We start from the raw sequence: 27422 nt of genomic DNA on the forward strand, positions 1-27422 counted from the left end.
ACAAAACTGCAGTCCAAAATTCTGATGGGTAAACTGTCTTTTGCTACTTTAGTGAACCTAGAAAGTCACACTTCCGCCTGTCCCCCTCCACTTCTGAATCAGTGGCCACCAGGCTGATGATGAATTAACCTGACTGATGGTGTTTTATTCTACAGCTGGTAACTTTCTTAATCCTGTTCCAAATACAACTATACATGAGCAAGTACTGTCAACAGAGTGGAGATGGGACAGAATGAGTACTCGCAAGTTACATGCAGCAGCTGCTCAAGACACACTGCTTCCGAGTTTTTAAATTTATCAAGCAACACCATTAGCCAGTATGTCATGTACATACTGACATTACCATCCCTGCAAAAGTAAAAGCCTTCCAGGCATGAGCAAAAGTCATATCATGTATTTGCTTTAAACTGATACAGTTATACATTGAAGAGACAGTGAACCAACATCACTTGCTTCCCTGAAATTAAATGTAATTTTTATTTTCTTGAACTGTTTCAGGAAACCAAACTGATGCTTATTTGAAAAGACTATTACCTGCTACCTACATCTCACAAGCTGGAATATGGAAAAAATGTTGTGACTGCAGTAAAAATTTAAAATTTGGAAAATACGAAAAGTTTGGTCTGGCTGAAAAAAGTCAGATAGCTTGTGAAAACATTAATGACTTGGGCAGAATCCTACATATTTACTGATTCGCAGCTTGTTTAACTTCCTGTATATTCCCAGCCATTCCCAAAAGCCTCATTTACTCATCTACTACACCTCATGTACTATACAGTCATTTAATTGCACTACAAATGAGTTTACCCGATCAATTAAAATCAGAGAACTGCTAAGATATTTACTCAAACCTTCACAAAACCAATAGTTTATATTTAAACTCATCAAATTTAACATATATGACAAATCTCTGCTACAGCATGCCAAGACCAACAACTAACCTGTCAAGTAATCAAAGCTTTTCATTTCACTGATAAAGGCAAAAACACCACAGCAAAGGAAAAGAATGTTACAGGGTTTTCTTTAATTAGTTCAGATTTAAACCCTCCATTACAGCCTCAGAATAAGTAAAATAATACAACAGCATACTGCAGCTTTAGTAAGCCAGAGCATAAAATATGCCCACTGACATATTTTAGAGAATCAATCAACAAAGCACAGGCAGAATTCACATATACTTAAGATTATTTTAAAAAATTAATGGCCTGGAAAAACATAGGAAGGAAAATACAATCGTTGTAGCATAACAACAATAACTTTTGTTTCAGCTACTTATACTCGTCAATAAACTGCAATAAATGCCTTCAGGATAGTTTCTTGCTTTATATTCACAAGAAATCGGTATTATTGGTTTATTACACTCCATTTCATAGATGGGTTACACAGCATTTAGGTTATCTTGATGCATTCCCCTTTAAACTTGACCATAACTTTTGAGTAAATTAACCATCAACTGTATTGATGCCAACAGAAAAAAGAAAAACCCACTTTAATAAAGACTAGAAAAATGGTTTGTTGATTTTACAGTCTCTCCCACTTATCTGACATAGTAAAAATTTTCAAGCAGATAGTTTTGAAAAAGTGATATCCTAGAGAATTTAGGAGCGCAAGCCTCCTCAATTTACAGTATTGAATAGGTGCTAAAACCACTTTTAAAGGTGAGTAAATACTTTTAGAAGTTTATAGTCTCACATTTCACTATGTTCCTTTCGCTCTCTATGTATTGAGTTTGTATAGCAAGGTGTTGGTAGTGGGAGGACTACAGGAGCCCACACTGGAGGAGGTTTCCTGGCAGGACTTGTGACCCTGGTGGGGGTCCACACCAGAATGGGCTGTGCGTGAAGAACTGCACACCGTGGAAGAGTGACCTATGGTTGCAGCACTCTGGGGAGATCTGTTGCTCATGGGATGGACTCACTTTGGAGGACTTCATGGAGAACCGTCTCCCGTGGGAAGGACCCCACACTGAGGCAGAAGAAAGACTCCTCCCCCTGAGCAGCAGCAGGAACCAGGTGTGACGAACTGATCACAATCCCCATTCCCTGTCTCCCTGCACCCTGGGGGGAGGAGGCAGAGCTGGGAAGAATGGAGTGGTGGAGGAAGGGGATTTTTTAAGGTCTCATTTTACTTCTCATTATCCTGCTCCAATTTTGTTAGCAATACATTCAATTAATATCCTCAATTCAAGTCTGTTTTGCCCGTGATGGTATTCAATGACTGATCTCTCCCAGTCCTTATCTCAACTCATGAAGCCTTCATTGTATTTTCTCTCCCCCATCCAGTTGTGGTGGGGAGCCATACAGTAGCATTGGTGAGTGCTGGGAATGGAGCTAGAGTCAACCCACTACAGGCCGTTTTGTTTTCTCACTTCCAATTTTTCTTCTAAAAAGTAACCATTTAAAAGAAAAACCCAAACCATCAAAATCTACTTTGTTATTTCTTCCTTAAAGATGGAAGTAATATCACTCTACTAAAGTGATGAGCTTTTCATACACTTGCTAAAGAAAAAAATGATTCATGAAGAATCTGGATATACTCCAAGCTGGTTACTCTCTAGCACCTCTTCTTTTCTTCACATATTTGTAAGGGTCTCATCCAATTTTTACAGCATTACATTGCCAATTTTTTTGTATTATTGGCATTGAAGAGATATTAAGTAAGTCTTGATTTTCCATGACACAAACATGAGGAAAAAAAAATAGTGTGTGCTATAGAAGGGCATGGCTTGTCATCCGTTCTTTTCCAGCTTTGTAGATCCCTATTTGACTCTGGTTTCAGGTGGACAGTTGTCTCCAGTCTGCATTTCTTAATGGCTCTCTGAGGCTCCTTCTGCCTGTAACACCTATGGAGCAAGAGGCACAGGTAGGTCTACTGAACCTCTGACTTCAGGTGCCAGGCCTCACTCTGCTGACCGCAGCATGCCGTGCTGCTGCTCCTTCCTCTCCCCATCCCTCAGCATCTGAAAATTGCTTGGAAGTGGGAAAGGTTCAGTGACTCCTGACACCCCTTTCTCCAACAGAGGCCTACCCCACACAGTTCCTTTTATCCTCCTCCAGTAAGAAAAAGAGGTGAAAGGAGGAATGGAGGGGACTTAACATATGCCAGGGAGAGGAGAAGGGGGTGCAGCTAGGGAGGGGAGCAGCATCTACTGCTAACTGCTGAGAGGCAGGCAGGCTTTTGAGGTACTGGGGTAATTGGGAGAAGGTGAGATATGGCAAGCAGCAAGTTTGTCTATGAAGAAATTCTGAGAAAATTAATTTAACAGAGATTGACTAGTCAGAAATTGTATTTGAATATTTATGTAACTTTAATGCAAATTATACTATTTCGATTAGGATTTTACTGAGTGATGAAAAAATGTCTGGACACAAGTAGCCTCCACACAAGCTACCATGGCCAACAGTCTTAGGCAGTACTAAATGTCCCCTGTTCCAGAACTCACAGCTACCTTTAACTAAATTTCATCAGAGAGAGCCCACCAGCCTCAAGCCATCCAGCAGGCATACAAAACTCCAGTGGGTAGACTGCAGGTGCTTTTTGTCCTATGTCCAAGATCCCCTCACTGAGTGCTCAGTCCTGTCAGCTCACTGCCACTTCCCACCTCAAGCAGAGTCAGTCTAATGGGGTCTATGCTGGAAAGAAGCACAGCCCTCCTCCTCTGCCAGGCTGTGACATTGGCTCATTCAGCAGTGGGCTCCTCACCTCAAGATGGAAACCTCTCTTTTTTGAGCCATTTTACATCACTCCTGCTCCTGCAAGTTACACAGACCAACACTTCATGTCTTGATACATTTCAGTGCAGAGGAGGAGCCAAACAAGGGTCTAACAGTAGAGGATCAGAAGAGGGGACTGAAGACAGACACCATCACTGCACAGTACTTTCAGAAAATATTTTGTGTTCGTTTAGAGGCTCAGGTTACCAAAATTTTCTTCTTGGTCTTCTAGGATATCTTCAGATGACTTATATATCACTAGGCAGTAAGTTGTGCACTCTCCAATTACCCAGAAACAAAGCGAGAAATAGCAATTCCTTAAAAGCTAATTGGTTAAAATCTGAGAATCAGAACAGCATCCACAAAGTAACAAAGCACTGCTGCCCTACTTCAGGGAATTTGTTCCTATTGCAACAATATTTTTAGGTCAAGTAAGCACTCATTTTTATCAATCTGTCTCCCTATAGACGACATATAATTCTCTCTCACATCTGCATAAACACAGGCTTTTTGCAGTATTATAAAGGTGAGCTTAAATCTGCCCTCTGATTTATTCAGATTTCATCTCTGGCATGCTATCTGCTTCTAAAAAACTCCTTCTGATGTAATATTCAGTATTTTAATATACTGCAGCACAGACTAATTCATTATCACCTAGCAAACTTTCCAAAACCTTGTGAACTTACAATATTAGTAACGAAACAAAAATGCAAAATGAAAAAAGCAGGGTGCAAGCTACTCCCTCATATTAAGACCCCTGAAATAAGAAATAATGGGAAATTAAGCAAAAGTAAAATGCGAAAGAGCTGTCACAGTCAAGGATTACTCACCCATAAGCTCCATTACTAATCAGTTTAATTGTTTCAAAATCACTTTCCCGAGGTTTCCTCTGCAGCTTCAGTGAGGTATTAGAGCTCTTCAAAGTAAGAGATGAAAATGAACAAAGTGAATACAATACTTTTTTTCAGAATCAGGGGGAAAAAAAAAAAGAAACAAAAACCCAACTATCACCAGGCTGTCACACTGATGAACCAGGTGAAAGCTCTGGACAGCCAGACAGACAGTCAGCACAGAGAGGGACCAAGGGGCTCCTGAAACAAAGCTGCTTTTTCATCTAACTGGTATCTGCTGCACCACAGCAAACTGTCGCTTCTCTCCACACACAGGTTACAGCCACGAAAGCTTCTGGTAAAGTAGTTACTGGCAATTCTTATCTGGAGTCATGGACTTCTGTGAATTCCACATGGCACTCGCTGGACGCTGCCTTCCCATTTTACTAAATCTGACTTTCGTATTACAGCCTGGTAGTAACAAACTATTGACGAGCCCTTCTTCACTCAAATAAACTTTGGCACACTTCAAATTAATGTTAGGGTAGAGTGTGATATAACAGGGAGGACAATGAAAAGAGACAAAATGAAAGAGAAAAAGATGGAAAATAAAAATGCATTCATTCTACCTCTGGAGTGGTCACTTTTATCGACTTCTTTGTCAGAACTTTTTGAAAACCAAGTTGCCTTGAGTATGGCAAAATCTTTTTTCTAGTTTGAATTTTTAGTTAATTTTAAAGATGTGTGAGTTAGAATTGGGGTACAGGGAGAAAAAATGAAGGCACAGGACTCCAAATTCAGACTTCTAAACCCACAAGATCTTTTTCAAATGTCTTCTGAATCTCTAAGAAATTCCATGACCCCTATTCAGGCAGTTTGGAAATAGTTAAAATTTGAAAGTAGACCTGGTTGAAATATTTTCAATAAATGCTTGCTGAAGAAAATTCAGTGCAAGACCAGTGAAAATGTTAATATAATGAACTACACAGGAGCTGACAGAGAGGACTTACTAAATTGTTCAGGCCACTTGTCTGCCAGTACAGGATTCTTCCTAACTGCCATTTATGATGACTGTGAGCAGTCCTGTACTTGAAAGTTACGCTTCCTGTCACTTCCCATGTGTGTTTTTTCCACAGCAACATTTTGAGATGTTTCCAAATATTCCCTCCATATTTTTATTTACTGATTTCATCATCTCCCCTATTTAAATTCCTTTATTACACTACATTATCCTTTCTGTACTTCTTCAGCATTTGCACAACACAAATAACTTTACAGTTTCAATTGCTTAGCTAATGCTAAGCCACTTTGCACCTTAGGTTCAGTGAAGTACTTCAGCACTTTCTTCTAATTATTCTGTCTTTTCTCCAATTTGTCAGTATCCTTCCACTAAATGCTACTCAGGTCTAATACAGTACTTTAAATGCAGAGAATGAAAGCAGAAGAATAAGAAACACCTTTTCTGTCAATTACAGAATCCTTTGTAAGTGGCACTTCGCTAAATGTTAGAAAATATCCCAATATAACACAACACGTACCAGAGAATGATGTCTTTTCTGTTATGTATCAGAACTAGTGTAACAGATAATCCATGCCTGCTAACATTTGTAAATACTTGTGAAGTACCACTGAATTATCTAGACATCCCCTAAAACTGCTCTTGTTTCGCCATCCACTTGCACTGAAAATCAAGGCCAAATTGTTAGAACTTCATCTGCCCTGCTGACTGAAATCCAAGGTGTAAGAACCAACTTTTAAAAACAAGACCTTAAAATAGGAGCATTTAAGCCCACAATATTCAGCCCAATCAACGTGTCCAACTTGCTTTTCTTTTTCCATCCTGTGCAAACATCTCACAAAATATTACTGTAAGATACCCATTGCTGTAGGCACATATTTTCAAACAGATTCAGAAGAATGATGCACAACCTTTCAAACCGTAAACTAACTTTCTGACTCCAGGCTATTTGCTAACTTACTCATTTCTTCCTTGTCTCTTCATGGATCTGTTCAGAATCTGAACAGAATTCAAAATTTGATCATGAGCTGCCTCTGTGAATGGACTGTTTTAAAATCTCTTTAAAATACTCTGTTTTATTAAACAGTTTATCGATACTTCTAAAAGAAAAAGAAATACATTGATTGAATAGAAAAAAGGATGGTAGTGGTGGATTTTGTGGTGAAGTTATAGCTACATGGTATACACCAACTTTGTGGAAGATGAAGACACTGAAATGTCTAGGAAAATAGGTGGAAAGCTTGGTTATACATTTTGAAAGACTTCTGCCTGCAGAGCTTCACAGAGTTAGTGTTGTTAGTATTAACCAATGTTTATTCCATCTGTTTACACATACCAGGAGAAAACAGAACAGGTAGGGTTGGGGGAACACACCAGAATTTCCTTGCTCACATTCAGCAAAAGCAGCAACGTAACAGGAAAACTTACACTTATTGATTCATCCGTTTCCAGAGTTTCTGCTGTCCCACTGTCACAATTAGCTAGCTGAGCTATTTCTGAAAAGAAGAATTAAGAACTTCATTTTAAACTATGGAACATACAAAACTAAATGAAGCACAGAAAACATGAGAAGTGACACCTTAATGGAATACTTAATAGAAAATGGTGTCCTACCTGTAGCACTTGACAAGCAACCTTCAGGGCATCTCCAAGCATATAGGAAAAAATCCACCCAGAAAATGAAGACTTGCTATTCAGTGCCTATGTAATAATCTTCCACTGAAGCAATGAAGATTAGCCATGAAGCAATGAACAGCAATACTGTTTTCACTGCTGAGACCTGGGAATTCCAAGAGCTCTGTGCAAACTGAGCACTAGGGGAAAGACAGCACTAATCTGCTAAAACTCCTGAGGATCTCAGCCCCCGAGGAGTTAACAGTAGGCCCCATCCTTCTTGGGCTCCTTCACAGTTACAGCAGAAGTTTCTAGTTTAGACCTAAGATGGACTCCAAATAGTTTGCTCCTTCTACACAGAAATGCTGATAAGCCTAGCAGAATAAGCTAAAAGTCATTTTTGTAGAAGCTAATAATTTACAGAGTCACTAAGACAGGTGACTTCTCTGGGAAAGTAAGATTTTGGGAGACTACAGCTTGATCAGATTGTTCCTGCCAGGGTCAACCTATGCTGCAGAGCTCCTAAGCCCAGCCTGTTCTTCAGCAGGCGTAGTAACCAAGAATTCTTCTGGGTGAAAAAAGCTAAACAGGACAGCCAGTAGCTAAAAGACTCCAGCAATCATATACAAATTTAGTGATATATTCTACATAGCCAAAGATGCAAATCTTATCACAATTATGTGCTGGGAATCAGAAATAAGACCACCTAAAATTTTCAAGATGCATTTTTATCTCAGGACTGTTAACTGAATTTATGACTACAAAATATAACTGAATATTCACAGAGAATATCTAAACTGGATTCTTCTATATATAAAAATAAGTGATTATTACAACTGAAATGCTGCACAATACTTACTGCAATTTTTAAAGGCAAATTAACCACAGAGATTAATTTTCTGTTGGAACAGATAAAGATTTAAGGAGTAATTCTCATCTGTAACCACTATGCAAACCAAAATACGTGTTAAGTGTAAGAAACAGAAGAAATCAGAATATAAAATATGTCACTTCAAAAGCCAAAGAGATCTTTCAAGTGTTAAAGAAGCTAAAAGCATTCCAAAAATGGAGTCAATAAACACTGAAAAATACCCCCACTGAGAACAAACAAAATCTTAAAGAAAAGAAAATCATATAGGCTGAACCTGAAGTGGATTTTCCAGGCAAAAGTCACAGTTTTGGAACATGGGGGTTTTAGAATAGAAGTGTTGATGAAACCTTTACTCTGTGGGCAAGAACCAAGCTATATACTTGGTTATATACTTTGACAGCCTTCTCAACTGAAATTACTTTCATAAATAGCAAATTAAAACAATCCTTTCTGGAACAAAACTTTTGCAAAATAACCATTATCTGAAAAATCCATATTATTTGCAAGCAGTAGGTACTAATGGAATGGAACCAAAAGTCAGCTTTCAAAACAGGGAGCTATGGAACCATTTTGCAATGCCTGAAGAGATTTTTCAAACTCATCTAAATACCATTAAACATCTGTCCTTTTTCTCTCATTGATTTAAACCATTTCTGAAGACTCATGACTCAAAAAGGTAAAGATGGTAATTTAAAAAACATGGGGAAAAATTTCTCCCCAGGGAACTCTTCAGAAATGCAGCCACCAGTCTCTGCTAAGTGATGAATTTGTTGTGGTATTGCTTTCAGTACAGTATAAACTTATCTAGCATTGTCTCCAAATAATGCAAGAGTCATTTCACTCAAAGAAAGGACACTACAGTTAGGCACCAAACTAAGGAGATAAGTAGAGAAAGGTCTAAAGTAGGTTGCTTTTCTGTGCAGATGAAATAAAATCCTTTGCATGAACATTTATGAACACTGAAGACGTAAATTAACATCTTGGTTGAAAATACAATTCTGTGTTACGGGATGAGTAGTGCTACTGAGGTGCACTTCGTTTGTTTTGAAGAACTTGGTTCTGCGTTTTGAAAATTTTCTGGTTTTACATAAAAGGGCTTTAAACTTCTTCAGGATGATCTTCCCATAGTATTTATATAGTAATGAATACAGTGCTCCCAACAGCTCTCTCTGTAAACCATTAATTCCAGGGCATAAACCTATAGTGCCCTTCTTTTATTTTTGCTCAAGAAGAGTCCCTGTATACACAGACACCAATTAACATCAAAACCAGACCACTTAAGAAGTCATTGCACAGTGATTTATACTGCTTATAAATATTGTTTTTCTTGGAGCATGGGAGGAAAGCATTAACACAAATCAGATGGCCTAAATTACCTATTACAAATACACATACACATTAATCTGTAGAACAAAACACTAAATAATCAATTGCTCAAATCTCCAACTGAACCAAGAATCAGTAATCCATATATCATACACCCCTCAGTATTTACTGACAAACCACGTGTCCATTTTCTCCTTCAGAAAAAAAACCCAAACCCCAACATTTCAATTATCCTTTGAATGCTTCGAAGTTTGTTATATTAATTTTCAGCTTATGAAATATAGTAAGATGCATCCTAGATGATGTACACTCCCATAAAACAAATATTTAGTTAAAGAAAACAGTATTCCTTATTTGTATATAGGCATTTGTTTCTAGACCTCTCTCACAATAAACTGTTCCAAAAAAATTCAAAGTGACAGATTTTTGACTCCTGCTGAAGAACACTTTTATCCAAGTGGCCAGGAAGAGTCAATGAGAAAGATAAGGTTCAACTGGAAGAACCAGGGTCAATGATACAAAACCCTCAACCCACACTCCAAATTAAATCTTGCATACTTGTTCAGTGAAGAATTGATGAATTGTCAGTTTAGGACAGACCAACAGCTCACCAAATCCAGAAGACAATGCTTTATCTTGCAGAGAATTTCAATACTTCTTGATCTTTTCCAAAACCAAAGAGAAAAAAATACTTATGTATATTTTCCCAATTTGTCTGGCTTCCTTGCTGCACTCCAAATACAAACAAAAAGCATCAAAGCTGTTAATCTGTATCTCTGACAGAAAAGAATACTAAATTTGGATGAGGAAGTCCTGTGAAGATAGGAAGGATAGGAAGTGGAAATAATAGGCTTGACTTTCTTTAGATCTGTTAACATTAATGTCATCTGTAACAATACTCAGTCTAACTGAATTAGAACTAACCAAACAGCTGACACAACTGGCAGCGCTGAACTTCACAAACTGCTTTAGTTCAGCAAAAAGGTTTTAACACACAATATACTACTTCTTTGATTTAACAACATGTGATCTTTCATAATGAAAAAAAAGGTTTATCATAGTTTTTTCCTATTATTTTGTGTTATCAAGCCCTCTCCTAGTCCTGGTTAGTAACACAGTAGACAAACTAATTGACATCAGCTAGACTCATTTTTCCATGACGGCACTTCTGCCGATTTCTTCCAAATAGCAGAACTAGCACTGAACACAATGAACCAATTTCTATTTGTCACCAGTGATAGAACCTGGTCTCAGGGCAGCAAAGATGATGATCTGGCTAGGACAGAGAAGAAATTTTAGTTTTTTCAAGATGTCCTTAAAAGAACCATAGAATGCCTTGGGCTAGAAAGGACATTGAAGATCATCTTGTTCTAAAACCTTCTGCCATGGGCTGGGACACAGAATGACAGAATACACTGAGTTGGAACAGACCCAAAAGGATCATAAAGTCCAACTCCTTCAGATCCTGTCACTGGTCACCACAGAGGAGAGAGCGGTGTCTGCCCCTCTCTCTGCTTCCCCTTGTGAGGAAGTTGCACACTGCAGTGAGGTCTCCCCTCAGTCTCCTCTTCTCCAGGCTGAACAAACCAAGTGACCTCAGCCACTCCTCATACGGCTTCCCCTCAAGGAGCTTCACCATCTTTGTTACCCTCCTTTGGATGCTGTCTAAGAGTTTAATGTCTTTCTTATCCTGTGGCACCCAAAGCTGCCCCCAGCAGGTGAGGTCAAGGTGAAGCTGCCCCAGTGCAGAGCAGAGGGGACAATCCCCTCCCTTGCCCGGCTGGCGATGCTGTGCCTGATGCCACCCAGGCACTCCTGGCTGCCAGGGCACTGCTGACTTGCATTCAACTTGCCATCCACCAGGACCCCCAGGTCCCTTTCCATGGCACTGCTCTCCAGCCTCTCATTCCCCAGTTTGTCTGTACATCCAGGGTTGCTCCATCCCAGGTGCATAACCCAGCACTTTCCCGTGTTGAACTTCACATGGTTGGTGATTGCCCAGTCCTCTCATTTGTCAAGGTCTCCCTGCAGGGCCTCCCGGCCTGGAGGGAGTCAACAGCTCCTCACAGTTTTGTGTATCTGCAAACTTGTTTCATATCCCTTTAAGTTCTGCACCCAAGTCACCTATGAAGATGTTGAAGAGCACAGGGCCAAGGATGGAGCCCTGGGGAACCCCTCCAGTGACAGGTCCCCAGTCTGATGTCACCCCATTCACTGTAACCCTTTGTGCCTGACCCACGAGCCAGTTGCTCACCCATCATATGATGTGTTTATCCAGCTGTGGGCTGGACATTTTGTCCAGAATGATGCTGTGAGAGACAGTATTGAAAGCTTTACTGAAATCCAAAAAGATGACATCAACTGGCTTCCCTTGACCACCTAGGTGGGCTACCTCGCCACCTCCCACTAGACCAGGTTGCTCAGAGCCCCATTCTGTCTGGTCTTAAACACTTCCAAGGATGGCACCCATCACTTCTTTGGGCAACATGTTCCAGTGCCTCGCACTCTCACAGTAAAGACGACTTCTGCAGTGACAATACCTCCCCTACAACCTAAGTTCTCCCTACAGAAGTTCTAAACATGGACTGAAATTACAGAGAAAAATTAATGGGCTGGAAGACAGTCTTCTCAAAGACTCCAAGATGCAGGAACCTGGGGGCACTGAAAGGCAAACAAAAGCTCAATCAAGTTGCCTTTGTAACTGTGCTTAGATAACCGTTACCATCAAATTATCCCAGGAAATTTCATTTAGAGCTGAAATGAGGAAGTTGCATTGTCAGGATGAAAGATGATGAGTGGTATCATGGATGCAGTGTATTTGTGAATGATATTTGCAACAAAAAAAATCCTATTCACAAGAGATGGCCCTTTTAATGTGTTGAAGTTGTGAGAGTACTGTAAGAGTCAGCGAACACTTGCACTGCTACCATCTTCATCTTGACCCTTTTCAGGTACACACAGATTGTAAGGATGATAAAACACATTGAGAAGAAAGAACCTATAGCTATACCAGGAGATTCACTTACCTTCCAGAGGATCCTTATTTAAGCCTAGCTGGCTAATAATGTATCGAGGGATGTCTGTTTTAATGCCCTGCCCCTCTTTAGCATGGCCTTCAGCTGCTTCCAAAAGATAGTAAAACTCTTCGGGATCAAATTCCTAGAGGAAAAATAACCACCATCATTTTCTCTGTTGAAACTGGTTCCTAGGGTCTAACATAAAGACTTACTTTGCTCCTTCTAACTCCACATATATGGCATTTTCCTACTAAAAACAGTACCTCTTTATTCTATTACTAATAGTCTATTAATCTATTCCAATTCTTATACAGTGTAACATGATGCAAACAATGGAATTGCATGCCATTATTTCAGAGCACCACTTTATATGAATAGTATGTTCTTTGCCCTCAAAACTTCACATAATACTGAGTGAAATGACCTATACCCAGCAAAAATAAGATTTCAAATAGAGAAGATATCTCCCTGCATGTGCTTGATTATAAAAATCCACTACAACTATATAAATATATTGCACTACAATCTTTACTTCTGAAGTATTTGTAATCAATATATATGCACTGTTTTATGGAAAATACAATTAAATAAATCACTAACTTTAGAATGACGATAAAACTGAAACTTGATTTAAAAAATTTGAGTTTCATTGATCCAATTGTTTCAAATCCAGAAATGAAATATTCTCCTGTGGGAACTAACTATATTGCAACTATCATTTATAATGTACCAAAAAGGCAAGCCTCAACAAGGAACAAAAAGGAACAGAAAGAATAGAAACTCAAAACTCTACCTATTCCCAAGTCCCTTGGAAATACATTTATTTTACTACCTTTTTGGACTATAAAAGGAGAAATACATTGAAAGAAGCAAAGGAAGATTATTAAAACAATGCTTGGGGGTTTTTTTAATGCAATTTCTCTCTCTACTGGCATGAATTCATACCAAAACATCTGTCCATGGTTACTGCATTCTCCAAGGCGCTTGTGGCTATAGGTGCAATGCTTAACAAAGTGATAGCCATTAGTCATTAATGTAACAAAATACACTTTTTCCTCGAGTAGGTCAGCTCTGTCACAAACACCTGTAGAAGCCAAGCAGACTGCTGAGCTAGCTAATTTCCAGACTGTTTTGCGGCCCAACATAACTCCATAGGGTTTTACTCTACATGTTGAGTCACAAGGGTCTTGTCCTAGACCCTCAAGCTACTCAGGACTTGGGAAGTCAACATCCCAACCCAGGAGGCAGCTTCAGAAATTCAGTATCATGCTTCCTTTTGGAAGCATCAAAACTGCAGCAGCTAACATGAGGAGCTGCAGCATGTCTGAAATAAATTATCTTTGGAATTTTCAGTCTTATGGAAACAATCTTGGTTTTACATTTGTCATGAAACAATTTGCATCATGTACAGCCTACTGCAAAGGACTTACCACAAACCAATGAACTGTCCAAGCGGTCTTAGTTTAGCTCCAGGTCTGAGGATGCTGCTAACCTGCCCAAAAATCTGAACCGATAACTAAACAGTACATGCTGTCTCAGACTTACTCTCCTCATCTTACATGCCATCGCCAGCAGTTATCTCTTACATGCTACTTCTTGGTACTAAAGAAGTCAACAGCATGATGTTGTGTTCCAAGATTTCTATCTACTTTTGTCATGAAAACGTTATCATATCCTTACCTGCTGCAGTGGCAGATAAACAGCTTCTCCTCCACTTACCAGCAAGACAAGGCAATTTCAAAACAGGTAATTTTAATCATATGAATGTGTGTGTGTACATCTATCTCAACACACACATAATGCATATACAGGTGTGAATAACGAGAAGCAATGAATTTATTTTCTGATCTTCACTTCCAACTCTGCATTTCATTTTACATGTACAAATGGAGAAATATCTTTAAATAATTGGCAGTAGCTCTTATCACATATGAAACCATAAAACCTTTATTCATATGATTATCAAGTAAACTAAAATAGGAATTCACATGCTATGAATACCCAAGACAAGACTACCATCAGATAACTGACAGCTTTACTGCATGGTATCTGAAACGTCTCATGACCACAAAGCTGGATTTACAATTTTATGAACTTTCTTACAGAGGGTGAAGTTTTCCAGATCTAGTATATATTTCAGACAGATATTCTAAAATATCAGCCAGTAATATTAAAAATCTTCCAGAGGGATACTACAGAAAAACAATACTGTTTCTTTAAGTTTACAATTATGTTTATGGTCTAGGCTTAACACCTTCTTGCATGAAAAATGTATTGTTTTATGACTGTACGCCTAAATTTGTTCAAGCTACTGTATCCGTAGAAATACATGATGCAAAACTGTTGCAATCCAGTTTAAACCTCCTGTAGGTCCTTGTCTGAAGTGAGAACACTTGAAACAAACTGTGCTGGCTTTCCCTGCCACTGCTGCTCTTGAAACCTCAACTACAAGACACAGTCACACCTGGCCTTTGCACCACTGTTCTTCCACTCACTTCTGCAGGCCCAGCAGAAGGAGGGGTGCAGGATCCACATCAATCTGCTTGAAGGATAAGGCAGAGCAAGCAGCCTAGGATAAAATCCTAGAGGCAGAAAGTGGGAACTAAGTGAATAGAGATTTGGACTAGATCCCATTAAAACTTTGCACTTAGGGGGAATGAACTAATGGGCAAATAGACCACCAGGAGAGAACTTGAATTAGAACCACAGAATCATCATGGTTCCAAGAGACCTTTGGATTTCAGTCCAACCATCCATCCAGCACCACCACTGCAACCACTAAACCATCACCCAGCACGAGATCAAAACACCTCTTGAACACCTCCAGGTAACTCCATCACCTCCCTGGGCAACCTGTTCCAATGCCTGACCACCCTAACAGTGAGAATAATTTTTCAAATATGTAATCTGAATCTCTCCTGTCTCTGGCACTTTCCCTTCAGGGAGCTGTAAGAGAGATAAGGTCCCCCCTGAGCCTCCTCTTCTTGAGACTGAACAATCCCAGCTCCCTCAGCTGCCCCCAGACACATTTTCTAGACCCTCCATGAGTCTTGTTGCCCTTCACTGGACACACTCCAGCTCCTCAATTAGAAAGTTAATAGAAAATGATGATGATGGGGGCAAGGGCTGGCAGAAGAAAGGCAGCAAGCCTGTAAGGGAAGGATATAAAGTATCATTAACAAGTCTTGGTCTGACTGCCTACAGGACGTGCTTAAGGGCATTTCTGGATGTGTGATAATAGAGAAGGATGCAAAATAGAGAGGGAAAAAATGAGGATAAGAGAAACTGGATGATGTGGAGAAAGATAATACGAACCCTCTGAACAGAGCAGGGAACATCACACTAGACATGGAATGAGCTTCTTGGCAAGAAGGAATAAATCAAGTTTGGATTTAATGGCAGAAGCAGGACATGCTAAGGTGTTCTTCTCTCTAAAGCCTTCCTTTTTGTTTTGATTGTTTTTTTAAACATCTCTTTCATGCTGATTCAGAGCACATATCTTATTTTTAGATTCCTTCTGAACTGCAAATCACGAACAAAAAGCAACTGGGAACACTGAGAGTCGGTATTTCTAAAACAAAATAGAGGCAGCTCTCAAAATGCCCATGGCTGAACGAGCCAGGGTGTGGATTAACTGTGCCACAGATGAAGGGACACAGCACAGAGCCAGAGTCAGACTGGAAAGACTTACTAGCTCAGATTCAGTACCATGCAAATGCAGTTATGACAATTTCAGGCATAACTTGAGTCTAGCAGCAGGCTGGCTCCCACATAAGCCCTGCCAGCCTCAAATAGCTGTATGCAGCATCAACACTGATCTTGGTACTGGCAAGCAGAGTGGCTCAAAGTCAGCTCAGGCTGCCTGCCAGGCCTTTTGGACTCAGGCTGGCTCTGGCATGGTATTTGGGTGTCTACACCAACCTCCTGTGTACACTGTGTTCCACAAGTGTTTATTAGTTCCACTGAACAACTGACGCACACTGGCTCTGTATGTAGGAGCAACTTCCTGCACCTGAGCCATCCCAGCTCCTACAGCACGGGTAAGAAAAGCAGAAACACGCCCACACAGCTCGCACAAACTAACCCAGTCTGGCAACATTGGTGCTATGCTCATGCATAAATGAATTAACTCTTCTGCTCCTTCTGGTCCCCAGTATAATGCCAACTGCCCGTGTATCTGGACAGCCTAATCCTTGTGTTGCTCCTATCATCAGATCAGGTACTGCAGAGCTGACCTCTAGTTCTAGCAGCTGTTGAGTGCAACAAAATTATGAAACTGTTAAGAAATGAGAAAACCACCACCAAGCAATTACAATTCCGGAACAGTCTTCCCAAGAAATGGAAAGTCAACAAAACAACAGAAAAAGCCAAGTGGTTTTAAAAAGCAGCTTCCTCAGCTGATGGAAAGGACTCTATACCATACTACCTGCAACAGCAGGGAACCAAACAAAACTGCAGGAGGGTCCTGCCAGTATACTACATTCAATAATAAAAGTGGAAAGGATCCCACTAACAATGAAGCTCTACCACACTGTTTGACATGTTCCAAGAATCAATTGTAAAGAGCCTTGAATACTAAATAGGAGAATTTCCTACACTACACTAAGTGAAAAGCACTACTCAGAGTAAGCATGACCTTACCAGGCATTCCAGTAAGCGAGCAGGACGAGCAATAACTATCAGGATTTTTCGAACAAGTTGTTTAATAAATGCCATTTCTCCACTCTCTGACCGCTCTTGTGCCTAAAAGATAAAAATAATGTCATATCAAACAAAATCACATTTAATGCGCTGCTTAGGAAAGTATGTATGACATTTAGGACACCTTTGGGGTTTGAAGCATGTACTTGATACAAACGGCACATCAATTTCATGATCCCAGCAGAGATAACAAAGATCTGAGCAACACTTTGATTCAAGTAATTCCAGTTTTAAAATTCTAACACTGTAACGACAAAAGTGCCTACTTTTTTTTTTTCTGCTTGTTTCTTAAGCTTACACAGTATTATTAACACCAGTTTTGCAAAAGGATACAACATATCAACACAGATCTATACATGCACGTTGTTCCTCAATTTATTAATAATGTTAGGCTGAAATGAAAACTAACATAACTAATAGTAATAGATACAAGCAACATCCATCCCAAATTCATACTGATGTCTTTTGGTCAGTCATAGTAAAATGACAACTTATACACAGACATACACATAAAAAACCTATACTTGCAGAGAGGCCTCATAAAAAGGAACATGTAGAAGGGAAGATAATGAAAATTTGAGTTCTACAAGGATTACAATAGAGAGGAGGAAATGCTATAGAAAAATACATACGGAAAAAAAACTTCTAGAAGGTTTGATAACATCTGCACAATGGTCTGAGCTGTATTTCAAATTCCTTTTTAATGTTCCCCTCTAAGAACAAATTATGTGATTTAAGGATGTTAGTGAATGCAAAGAAACTGTGTAATTCTCCTTCTGATTAAAATATACTAATAGCCCTTCACTCAAATATCAAAGCATTTCCTTGCTCTGAACAGTAGAACTCACAGACTAAAGTTTCTCAATGTGTTGGTTCATCATCTCTTGCTTATTCAAAACCACAAAATTAAAGTAAGAAACTAAAAAAATTATTACTATGGACAAGTAAGTACTTCTCCTATAGCATGTTATATTTTTGAAAAAGGACTCTATGAAAATAGGAAGCTATGCATATTGCTCTTAATGTAAGCACCACCATTTTAAAAATCGTCAAATATATGAGAGGAATTAATTTGTGGAGTTTAAAAAAGGAAAAAAAAAGAAAAAGGCACAAATATCATCTAGCAGTCTGCAACAGGTTTCAGAAGAACCTTAACTGGACAGAAGCTTAATTCTGAACATTATCAACTAAGCCCAAGTAAAACTTTTGTAAAGAAAACACCTCCCTATTTTAACCACCACCAGAATTTAAAACACCTCTGCAGAGTTTCGTAAACACTCAGCTGCCTAAGTGAACAAAAGATTCAATACACATCACATTTAAGGGTGATGAAGCAGGAAAGCATTCAGGCCCACTTGAACTTAAAATCATAAAAATTTTGGCTGAACCAAGCCTCAACCCTCAAGGGAGTCTTCCCCTAGTTAGAGTAACTGCACAGTGCCAAGTAGCAGCAGGGAATGCAGCTTTCTACTGAAGATTGCAGCTGGGAATTGACAACAAATGAATTGTGTGAATCCAAAATACAACTAAGTTCCCATAATCGAGCTGTGGAAAGAAAGTGTTTTCATGCTGCCATATCATGCTATTAACAAGAAGTAAGCAGTGGTCTCAAAAGTTAAGTCTGAATTTTTTAAGGTGTAATGTCTTTGCAGAACAGGAATCTTTTTCATAATAAAGAATTAGCATCATAGAACATGACAAAATTAGTGTTGTGATTTTTTAAACAAAGCATTGCTTTACATGCAGATTGAAGAATAATTTTCTGGCATAGTTTTTCAGCGGGTTTTGGAAGAGGTGTTAGTCAGTGAACACACCGTCTAAACTCTACTTAATGTATAGCCATTTTAAGGTATATATTGTTAACAGTGTTAACTGCAGCTCAGTGAATCCTGGCTCAGACATGTTTTCTTGTATTTTGACGTTATCAACTAGCCAATTCTGCCTGCACTTTGGCATGGTAGAACCATCATAATTTCATAAGAAGGTTACTGGTTCAAAACTTCCTCCTGACCAGCAAGCAAACTCTTAAGTATTTTCAATGTTTAAAAAATAGGATTTCAACAATCCAGAGTAAATTTACTCATGTCTTAAGTTTTGCATTGCTGTATGAAGAGAAAACGTTCAAAAAACAGTAGTGTCAGACATCCTACTTGCTGAACAGAAATTAACAAAAAAGCAGCATAGCAAAAACAAATTAAAAAAAAAACCCAATCAAAACTGCTTGTGCATTCAAAAGAAAGCAGAAGACAAATTAAGACAGGCATGGCAATTTAACAAATCAGCTGGAAAAAATTTCAAATTAATTTCAGATCTGCTGCTTTATCAGTTTAATTTTGACTCATAATGTACTATCAAATACCACACAAATAAATGAGTACATTACATGCTGCATTCATTCTTTTAAAAATTATACATTAATAAACTACGGCAACTTATGTAACAGCGTGTTTATTTGTCAAGTTTCAAGTTCTTCTTAATTATTTTAGCTGATTATTCTATGAAACTTTTGACACATTTAGAAAAGACATTATTTCTGTTAATAAATATTTCAGCTATGAGGGGAACGTTACAAATAAAGAAATAATAAATAATCTCTCATTAATGGAAAGCTAAAGGTTGCTATCTGCTTTCTCAACACAGTAGGGTTGATAAAAGGGAAGTGAATATGCTACTTCATTTATTTAAAGTAAATGGAATAGCCAGCCCTGTCTGGGGCTTACGCACACGCTTCCGTAAACAATCTGTAACTTGAACTGCAGGACATAATGCTGTTGTTTCTGAAATCTTTACTACCCGTCCATTCCAGACCAATATGTTAGTGTGCCTTATAGTTTTTGTAGGGGTCATTATGTAGACTAAAGCATCTTATGAATATCATTTGACAATTACTTGAGTAAACAGTCATAATTTGAGACAACATTCAAGACAACTCTTAGGCAAACAAATTTAAACAATTTTTCAGGCAAACACACAGTCTCACGGCTCATACCTCCTGTAGCAATTTGTCCAATTTCTGCTGTAATTCAAGGAAGTATCGTGATGTGATGAGGCCTTGGTGAGATTTATCCAAACAATCTCGAGCCAGCTCTGTGATCTGATGGTGGGTAAAACTGAGCACTCCATCTGCTAGAGGAAGGATGTTCTCTGGAGAATGATTTGTTATAATGTCCTGAAGCCTCTCTTCCATCTGAGCTGTGGCCTACAGAAAAGTAGTCATTCAACACATTAAATCAGCTCTACATGAAACTAACAGCCTCAAAGTTATTTCTGACTCCAGAACATTTCTAAGAATTTACCTAGCTGGAATGGATGAAATGACTGAAGCCAAAAGGCAAGTTCACAAAGGCAAAGTGGCAGATGTCATTTCCCCACACTACCAGTACAGAAAAGCAATAGCCTTAACAGCTATTGCACAGCTCCCCCACCTTGTCTGCCACTGGTGATTAACTGTGCACTAATCTTGTGATAAACACTAAACAGAACTAAAAAGCTTTTAAGTCAAAGCCAAAGTGGAAATAAATAAAAATAGAGAAGAGAACTCATGGGGGTCTGCTTTGTTCTGCTAAAACTGCAGATACTACAAAGCAGAATATAGTCATTACTTTCGCAAAGGTTATTCCATAAAAATGTTTCACTGGGCAGAGTTTGAATGAGGCTCATTTGACTAATTAAAAGCACCACAGGCTCACAGGTCCTGTCAAACGTGTCTGCAGGTTTCGAGATGCATTTGTTTTACAGAACCACCTGTCTGGTTCTCACAGAACTGCAGGTGCTTAAAAAAACCCTTGAAGATACTCTTATTATTAAAAGTAATCCCACACATCTTAGTTCACATCTCAAACACTAAGATAAGTGAGTTCTTCACACTTCATATTGTTGCTCGATTGCTCTGCAAATCCTGACAAATCTTTCTTCATATTTATATGAAGAAATGCAATGAAATTTCTCCCTTCTTTACCCACTTTTTAGGAACAGTACCTTGTTTTGTTTTCCAAGGGTAACCAAAATCCTAGAAGCAACCAAGAGCATAGTGCTTCAAGCTGTACACACACACCTGCACCTAGGAACTGACCCATGTCTCAAGACCTCTGGACAGGAGAGCAAAATGTCCTCATATCTCACAGTCAAACCCCACCTCTGTGTACTGATCCTCACCATTAAATCAGTGCATGTAATATATATGTATGTGAAGTATATAATGAAGAAATGGCAGTAAATGAAGGAATCTGCTGCTATATCACAGCAGATGCCACTCGAGACTTAGCACTAGAAACTGGTTTTGATTTACTAATTCAGTATGCATTTGCCCCAAGTACACACCACCTATTGAAATCCAATGTATCATCAGATTCCAATCAGCAGAGTATATTACCAGCATGATTCATGTCAAAACCAGTCTGGCAGCTTTGGCAAATGAATGTCCAGTTCTCAGCCACAATTCGTTATTGTGATTTTATCATTACAGTAAGAGCTTGGTGATGCTTTATGGTAGCCATTACAGGGCTGGATCATTACTTCCCATAACAAAAGCACCACTTACTTAGAACCTATGTTGCCTATCAGTTTAGATACTGGGTATCTTAAATATAATTCATTACCTTTGGGAACCTTTCTTTGTAGACATGGTTCATCATAATTATTTCATTGTCACAGCAGGCAGGAGAACGTCCAGGGCTGCAAGCAAAGCAAATTATCCCTTTACACTTGTCCCAGCATGAACTACAGTTAGTTATTATATTTTTGTATGACTTATTTCCACAAAAAGTCAGCACAGACTTCACTGGAAAGGTACAGTCTGTCATCAGTGGTACACTTGGTTCCCTTCTGCTATTTTCTGTTTAAGTCCTCATGATTATTTAATGTACTTGACATCTAACTGCTAACCATGTTATTCTCCTAGTTTGTACCTACATTTCAAGGCAGATGAAGCCTTGTGAACATTATCTTTTTCTCAGAAGGGCAATGGAGATCTGTGTAACTGCTACTTATGGTTATACCCATACCTTTGAAGATTAGATACAATCAAAACAGCAAGATCTGATCAATAACTCTGGTAGCTGCAAGTGAAAAAGTAAAAAATGAGTTTGTTTGAGTTTTGTTTGTTCTTCTAAATGGATAATTGGAAAAAAGGTATCAAAACAACGTTTTCAATCTGACCAGCAGATAAAGGCAGTAACTTCCTACAAATAATGTCGTATCTATGCATGTGCCAAACAAAACTGGAGCACTGTGTCTGTAAAAAAAAGCACCAGACTTTGAGGAAAAGAATTCATAAAAGATACCCACAGACCTTACAAAACTACCAAACTACTTTTTGCTATCATGAGCCTCACTGTCCACTACAAAGCCCTTAAAAAAAATCTCAATATGAATTTCCTGTGTTGGTGATTCTGGTCCATTCAATCTGTCTAAAAGACCTGGACTAGGAAAGACTCCATACAGGGGGTAATCCTCTAAGACCATCTTTATCGCGTGTATAGAAGTTTCCTGCATTAGCAGGAAAACAGAAGTTTTGGGTGAAGATGAACATCAATCCATCCCACTTCTATCGGTCTAATACCAGGGCCAGCAAGAGATGCCCAGAACCTGAAGAGAGATCACAAGTCAGCAAGAGAGCACCTGAATAGCAGCAAAAAGAACTCCAGCCACTTCAAGCAGTACCTAAGTTTCATCAAGGCTCAACTTCAATTCCTCTGTGCAAATGCACACAGCACAGCAAATAAACCACAGGTATTAAAGACATACGTACACCTGCAGGGCTGTGGTCTTCTTGACATCACGGAGGTGTGGTGAAATGCCTCCTATGACTGGAGGGTTGGAATGGAAGGATACAGGTTCTTTTGAAAGGACAAGCAGGGGAGATGAGGAGGGAATGTTGCCTACAAAGTCAGTTGGACTCTAGCTGGTTGCACTCCATGCACTCTAACCCCTTGCAGTGCATAGAGCTCTGCCTGTGGACAAATGAGGAGCTGACGAAGAGCTCTCGAGCACACAGCAGGAAACAATCCAAGATGTTTCTGGAATGTGTTGATGATAATTTCCTTCTCCAAGTAATAGAAGGGTCAATGAGGAGAGGTGCTATGCTGGACACCATTCTCACCAACGAAGAGGGACTGCTGAGGAATGTGAAGCTCAGGGGCAGCCTGGGCTGCTGTGACTATGGAGAGTGGAGTTTGCGATCCTTAGGGCACCAAGGAGGGTGCAGAGACCGCTCACAGCTCACGGCTTCAGGAGCAGGCTTTTGTCTCTTCAGGAATCTGCTTTGTAGAGTACCTTGGGATGAAAAACTGGACAAAAGAGGGGCCCAAGAGAGCTGGATTATATTCAAGGGTCAACTCCTCCACACTCAGGAGTGATGTACCCCAACGAAGAGGAAGTCAGGCAGAAATGCCATGAGGCCCGCATGGATGTACAAGGAACTCCTGGACGAATTCAAACACGAGAAAGGAAACCTACAGAGGATGGAAGCAAGGACTGGTAGCCTGGGAGGAATGCAGAAAGAATGTCTGAGCAGCCAGGGATCAGGTTAGGAAGGCTAAAGACCTGACAGAATTAAATCTGGCCAGGGAAGTCAATAGCAACAAGAAAAGCTCTACAGCTACATCAGTGACAGAAGACTAACGAAAATGTGGGCCCTCTGGAAGGAAATGGGAGACCTGATTACTGGAACATGAAGAAGTCTGAGGTACTCTGTGAGCTCCTTGCCTCGTTCTTCACTGACAAGTGCTCCAGCCACATCACCCAAATTACAAAAGGCTGAGGCAGGGACTGGGAGAATGTAAAATCACCAGCTTTAAAAGATCAGGTTCAAGACCATTTAAGGAACTTGAAGGTGCACAGGTCTATGGGACCCGGTATAATACATCCACAGGTTGTGAGAAAACTGGTGGAGGAAGTGGCTGAGCTATTATCCATCATATTTGAGAAGCTGTGGCAGTTGAGTGAAGTTACAGTGACTGGAGAAGGGAAAACATAACCTTCATTTTTAAAAAGAGATATAAGGAAGACTTGGGGAACTACAAGCTGTTCATTCTCACCTCTGTGCCTGGTAAGATCAAGGAGCAAATGCTCCCGAAAACTGTGCTGAGTTACATGGAAAATAAGGAGGCCATCGGTGAAAGACAACTGCCTTCACTAAGGGCAAACTGTGCTGGACCAATCTGGTGGTCCTCTATAGTGGATTGCAGTGTGGGTGAAGAAGGAAAGAGAGACTGAGGTCATTTACCTAGACTTGTGCAAAGCATTTGGCGCTGTTCCACATGACTCCCTTGTCTATAAACAGGGGAGACACGGATTTGATGGACAGACCACTGGGTGGATAAGGAACTAGCTGGATGGTGACATTCAAACAGTTGTGAACAGCTCTATGTCCAAGTGGAGACCAGCGACAAGTGGCATTCCTCAGGGGTCAGTACTGGGACTGGCACTCTGTAACATCTTTGTCAGGGACATGGACAGAAGAATCAAGGGCACCCTCAGCAAGTTCACTGACAGCACCAGGCTGTGTGGGGCAGTCGACAGACTAGAGGGAAGCGATGGCATCCAGAGGGACCTAGAAATGGTGAGGAGATTGAGAGGTGGGCCAGTGCAAACCTCATGGAGCTCAACAAGGCAGTGTGTAAGGTCCTACACCTAGGTTGGGGCAATCCTAAACACATATATAGGCTGGGCAAAGAACAGACTGAGAGCAGCCCTGAAGAAAAGGACTTGGGTGTGTTGATGGGTGAGAAGTTCTACAAGACCTGGCAACGTGCACTCACTCACAGCCCACGAAGCCAACCAAATCGTGGCTGCATCAGAAGAAGCACAGCCAGCAGTTGATTCTTCTCCTGTATTCTGATCTCAAAAGACACCATGTAAAGTTTTGTTTCCAGCCTCTGGAGTCCTCAACACAGGAAAAACATGGACCTGCTGGAGCAAAGTCCAGAACACAGCCACAAAGATGATCAGAGGGATGTAAGGCCTCTCCCTATGGTGACAGGCTGGGAGAGTTGGGGTTGTTTATCCTGGAGAAGAGAATACTTTAGGGAAACCTTATAGTAGCCTTCCAGTACCTACAAGGTAAGACACAAGTGGGCCTACAAGAAAGCAGGAGAGGTACTTTTACAAGAGTGGGCAGTAAGAGGACAAAGGGTAATGCTTCAAACTGAAAGAAATGAGGTTTAGATTAGATATTAGGAAGACAATCTTTACTGTAGGGGTGGTGAGACACTGGAACAGGTTGCCCAGAGAAGTTGTAGATACCCCTAACTTGGAAGTGTTTAGGGCTAGGCCAGATGGAGCTCTTAGCAACCTCATCTAGTGGAACTGTCCCTGCCCACACCAGGGGAGTGGAAATGAGATGATATTTAAGGTCCCTTCCATCTTAAACCATTCTGTGATTCTAAATGTGGCTTCTGTCTTTCTTAAAGGTCAAAACTGAATACTAAACTTTGTCTCAAGACATCACAATGGGGAGTCCTTGAACTGATACAGACAATTCACAGGCTAATACAGACGTTCACAGGCTAATCTACCAATGACGGAGGAGGTACATAGATTCAGAAAGGGAATACTGCAACTAGATCATTAATGACTAGGTCCTCAAGACAGCCTCTGGAGGTTATTTGCCTTCACAATAAGGCAACATTCACTTACCACTGAAGTAAGTCATGATCAGAACCAGAACAAGTATTTAAAAGGACTATTCTTAATTCAGCCTCAGTTATGTACCTCTTGCACTATATTTCAGCCATTTCAAAACCAGTACCCATCCCCAATGTACACCACCATGATTCTCCCCATAGTATGTGTAATTTAGATCCAAGTCCTGTTTTCAGATACACAAACTCACCTGAGACTTCGGGACCGAGGGCGCATTGCAGTGGTCCTGCACCTGCTATCACTGGCAATGCTCTCAGTGGTACAGAAATGTTTAGACAAAAAATGTAGTTCATCAGGTGTTGGTTGGTACGGTAACTGGTGTAGCTTCTCTTGGGATGAGCAGGATGACTACAAGAGCACAAGAGAATGCACAAGCTTCCATCAGAATGAAAAAAAACATTTTCAAGACCATGTTTGGTGCTCATGAATACAGTGATTCAAGTTAAAAATTATAGTTACTGTGTCTCATGCCTGAATTCCAATTTAAAGAAGAAAATAAATAATTAGTCTCAAACCCATGAGCTAAGTATAGAGTAAATAATAAAAAAAAGAACCCCTTCAGTTTCTGAAGACACACTGCATTACAAAAATTTGAATTTCCTAAGGCAAAAGTACTGTCTGTATGTCAACAGTACATAAGAATAGCTAAAATGGAATCTGCTGAAAATTAATTATTGGAGAAGGATGGCCTAAGTATGGTAACTGTAAAGTACAACTTACTGTCACAATGCCAACTATAAATCGTCATAAGAAAGGTACTTCATTATCTATATTTATGACACTAGTAATGCTCTTAAAATTAAATACTATCTAAAATCTTGCTGAAAAAAATAATATGCTAATCTCTTATAAAAACTGTACATTGAAAATAAAGTGAGAGAACTCAATACATTTATCAGGACAGGTTATATGGCTGACAAAAAGTGAAAGGAATTACACTCAAACCATCCACTTAGTATAAAACTGGAAGATACAGACAGGTATGAAATTGGAAGTGCTACCATGATAACTACCCTTGCAAGATTTTGTGTATAGATCTGCATTACAAAAGCTGTGCAAATGACCATACTATCATATTTTACGGGTTTTTATGCAGCTCTACCTGAGCCATGCTAGGTGCTTGAAGGTAGAACTTTGAACTTTTCCGTGAGCCTAGATCTTTTACCCTTTTTAAAGAACACATACATAGTTCAAAGTATTAACAACCAGCCTTGCTAATGTGGTCTGACAAACATAGAGAAATGCTCTACTGTTTCTGGTACCAAAACTGTTTTCAAGTTAGATGATTCATAAATATTCTTGTATAATTGCACAAAGCTGCTTGGTACCATGCAGACACTCTTTATATTTTATCTGCAGAAGGGAAGAAGTTGAAAAACTTGGATATCTTTCTGGAGCTCTTCAGTTTCTAGCTGGATTTCTCAATAAAATGAATTTCTTCTGTGTATCAATTTACATGTGCACATTACTGTAATTATCTGGCTTATATTGAACACCAAGGCCCCCACCTGGGTGCTCTTTTAATGGAGGCAAACACAGTAAAGAGTTTCTTTATTACATAATTTCTAGCAAGGCAAATCGATAAACTTTTGTACTGTACAAATATTGGCCCTGCATTGCTAAGGTCAGCAGACAATAACCAGAAACTAAGAAGTCTTTTTAACCTCCTGGCAACTTGTGTGGTAAAGG

General features: G+C 39.7%; 1 protein-coding gene across 9 annotated transcripts in view; it reads right to left on the minus strand.

Annotated features, from left to right (window-relative positions):
• MAST4 (microtubule associated serine/threonine kinase family member 4) overlaps positions 1–27422 on the minus strand; it is a 286033-nt gene that overhangs the window by 30056 nt on the left and 228555 nt on the right. For all 9 annotated transcript variants that reach the window (XM_048291032.1, XM_048291031.1, XM_048291030.1 and 6 more), the window contains 7 exons: positions 25924–26081; positions 21689–21764; positions 20080–20289; positions 17031–17132; positions 12399–12531; positions 6990–7057; positions 4544–4629 (listed from right to left, as the gene is read on the minus strand). In XM_048291032.1, the coding sequence (XP_048146989.1) occupies positions 4544–4629; positions 6990–7057; positions 12399–12531; positions 17031–17132; positions 20080–20289; positions 21689–21764; positions 25924–26081 (833 nt within the window). The remainder of the gene's footprint in view (positions 1–4543; positions 4630–6989; positions 7058–12398; positions 12532–17030; positions 17133–20079; positions 20290–21688; positions 21765–25923; positions 26082–27422) is intronic.

This window comes from Corvus hawaiiensis, chromosome Z (genome assembly GCF_020740725.1).
Source record: "Corvus hawaiiensis isolate bCorHaw1 chromosome Z, bCorHaw1.pri.cur, whole genome shotgun sequence".
Lineage (NCBI taxonomy): Eukaryota > Metazoa > Chordata > Aves > Passeriformes > Corvidae > Corvus > Corvus hawaiiensis.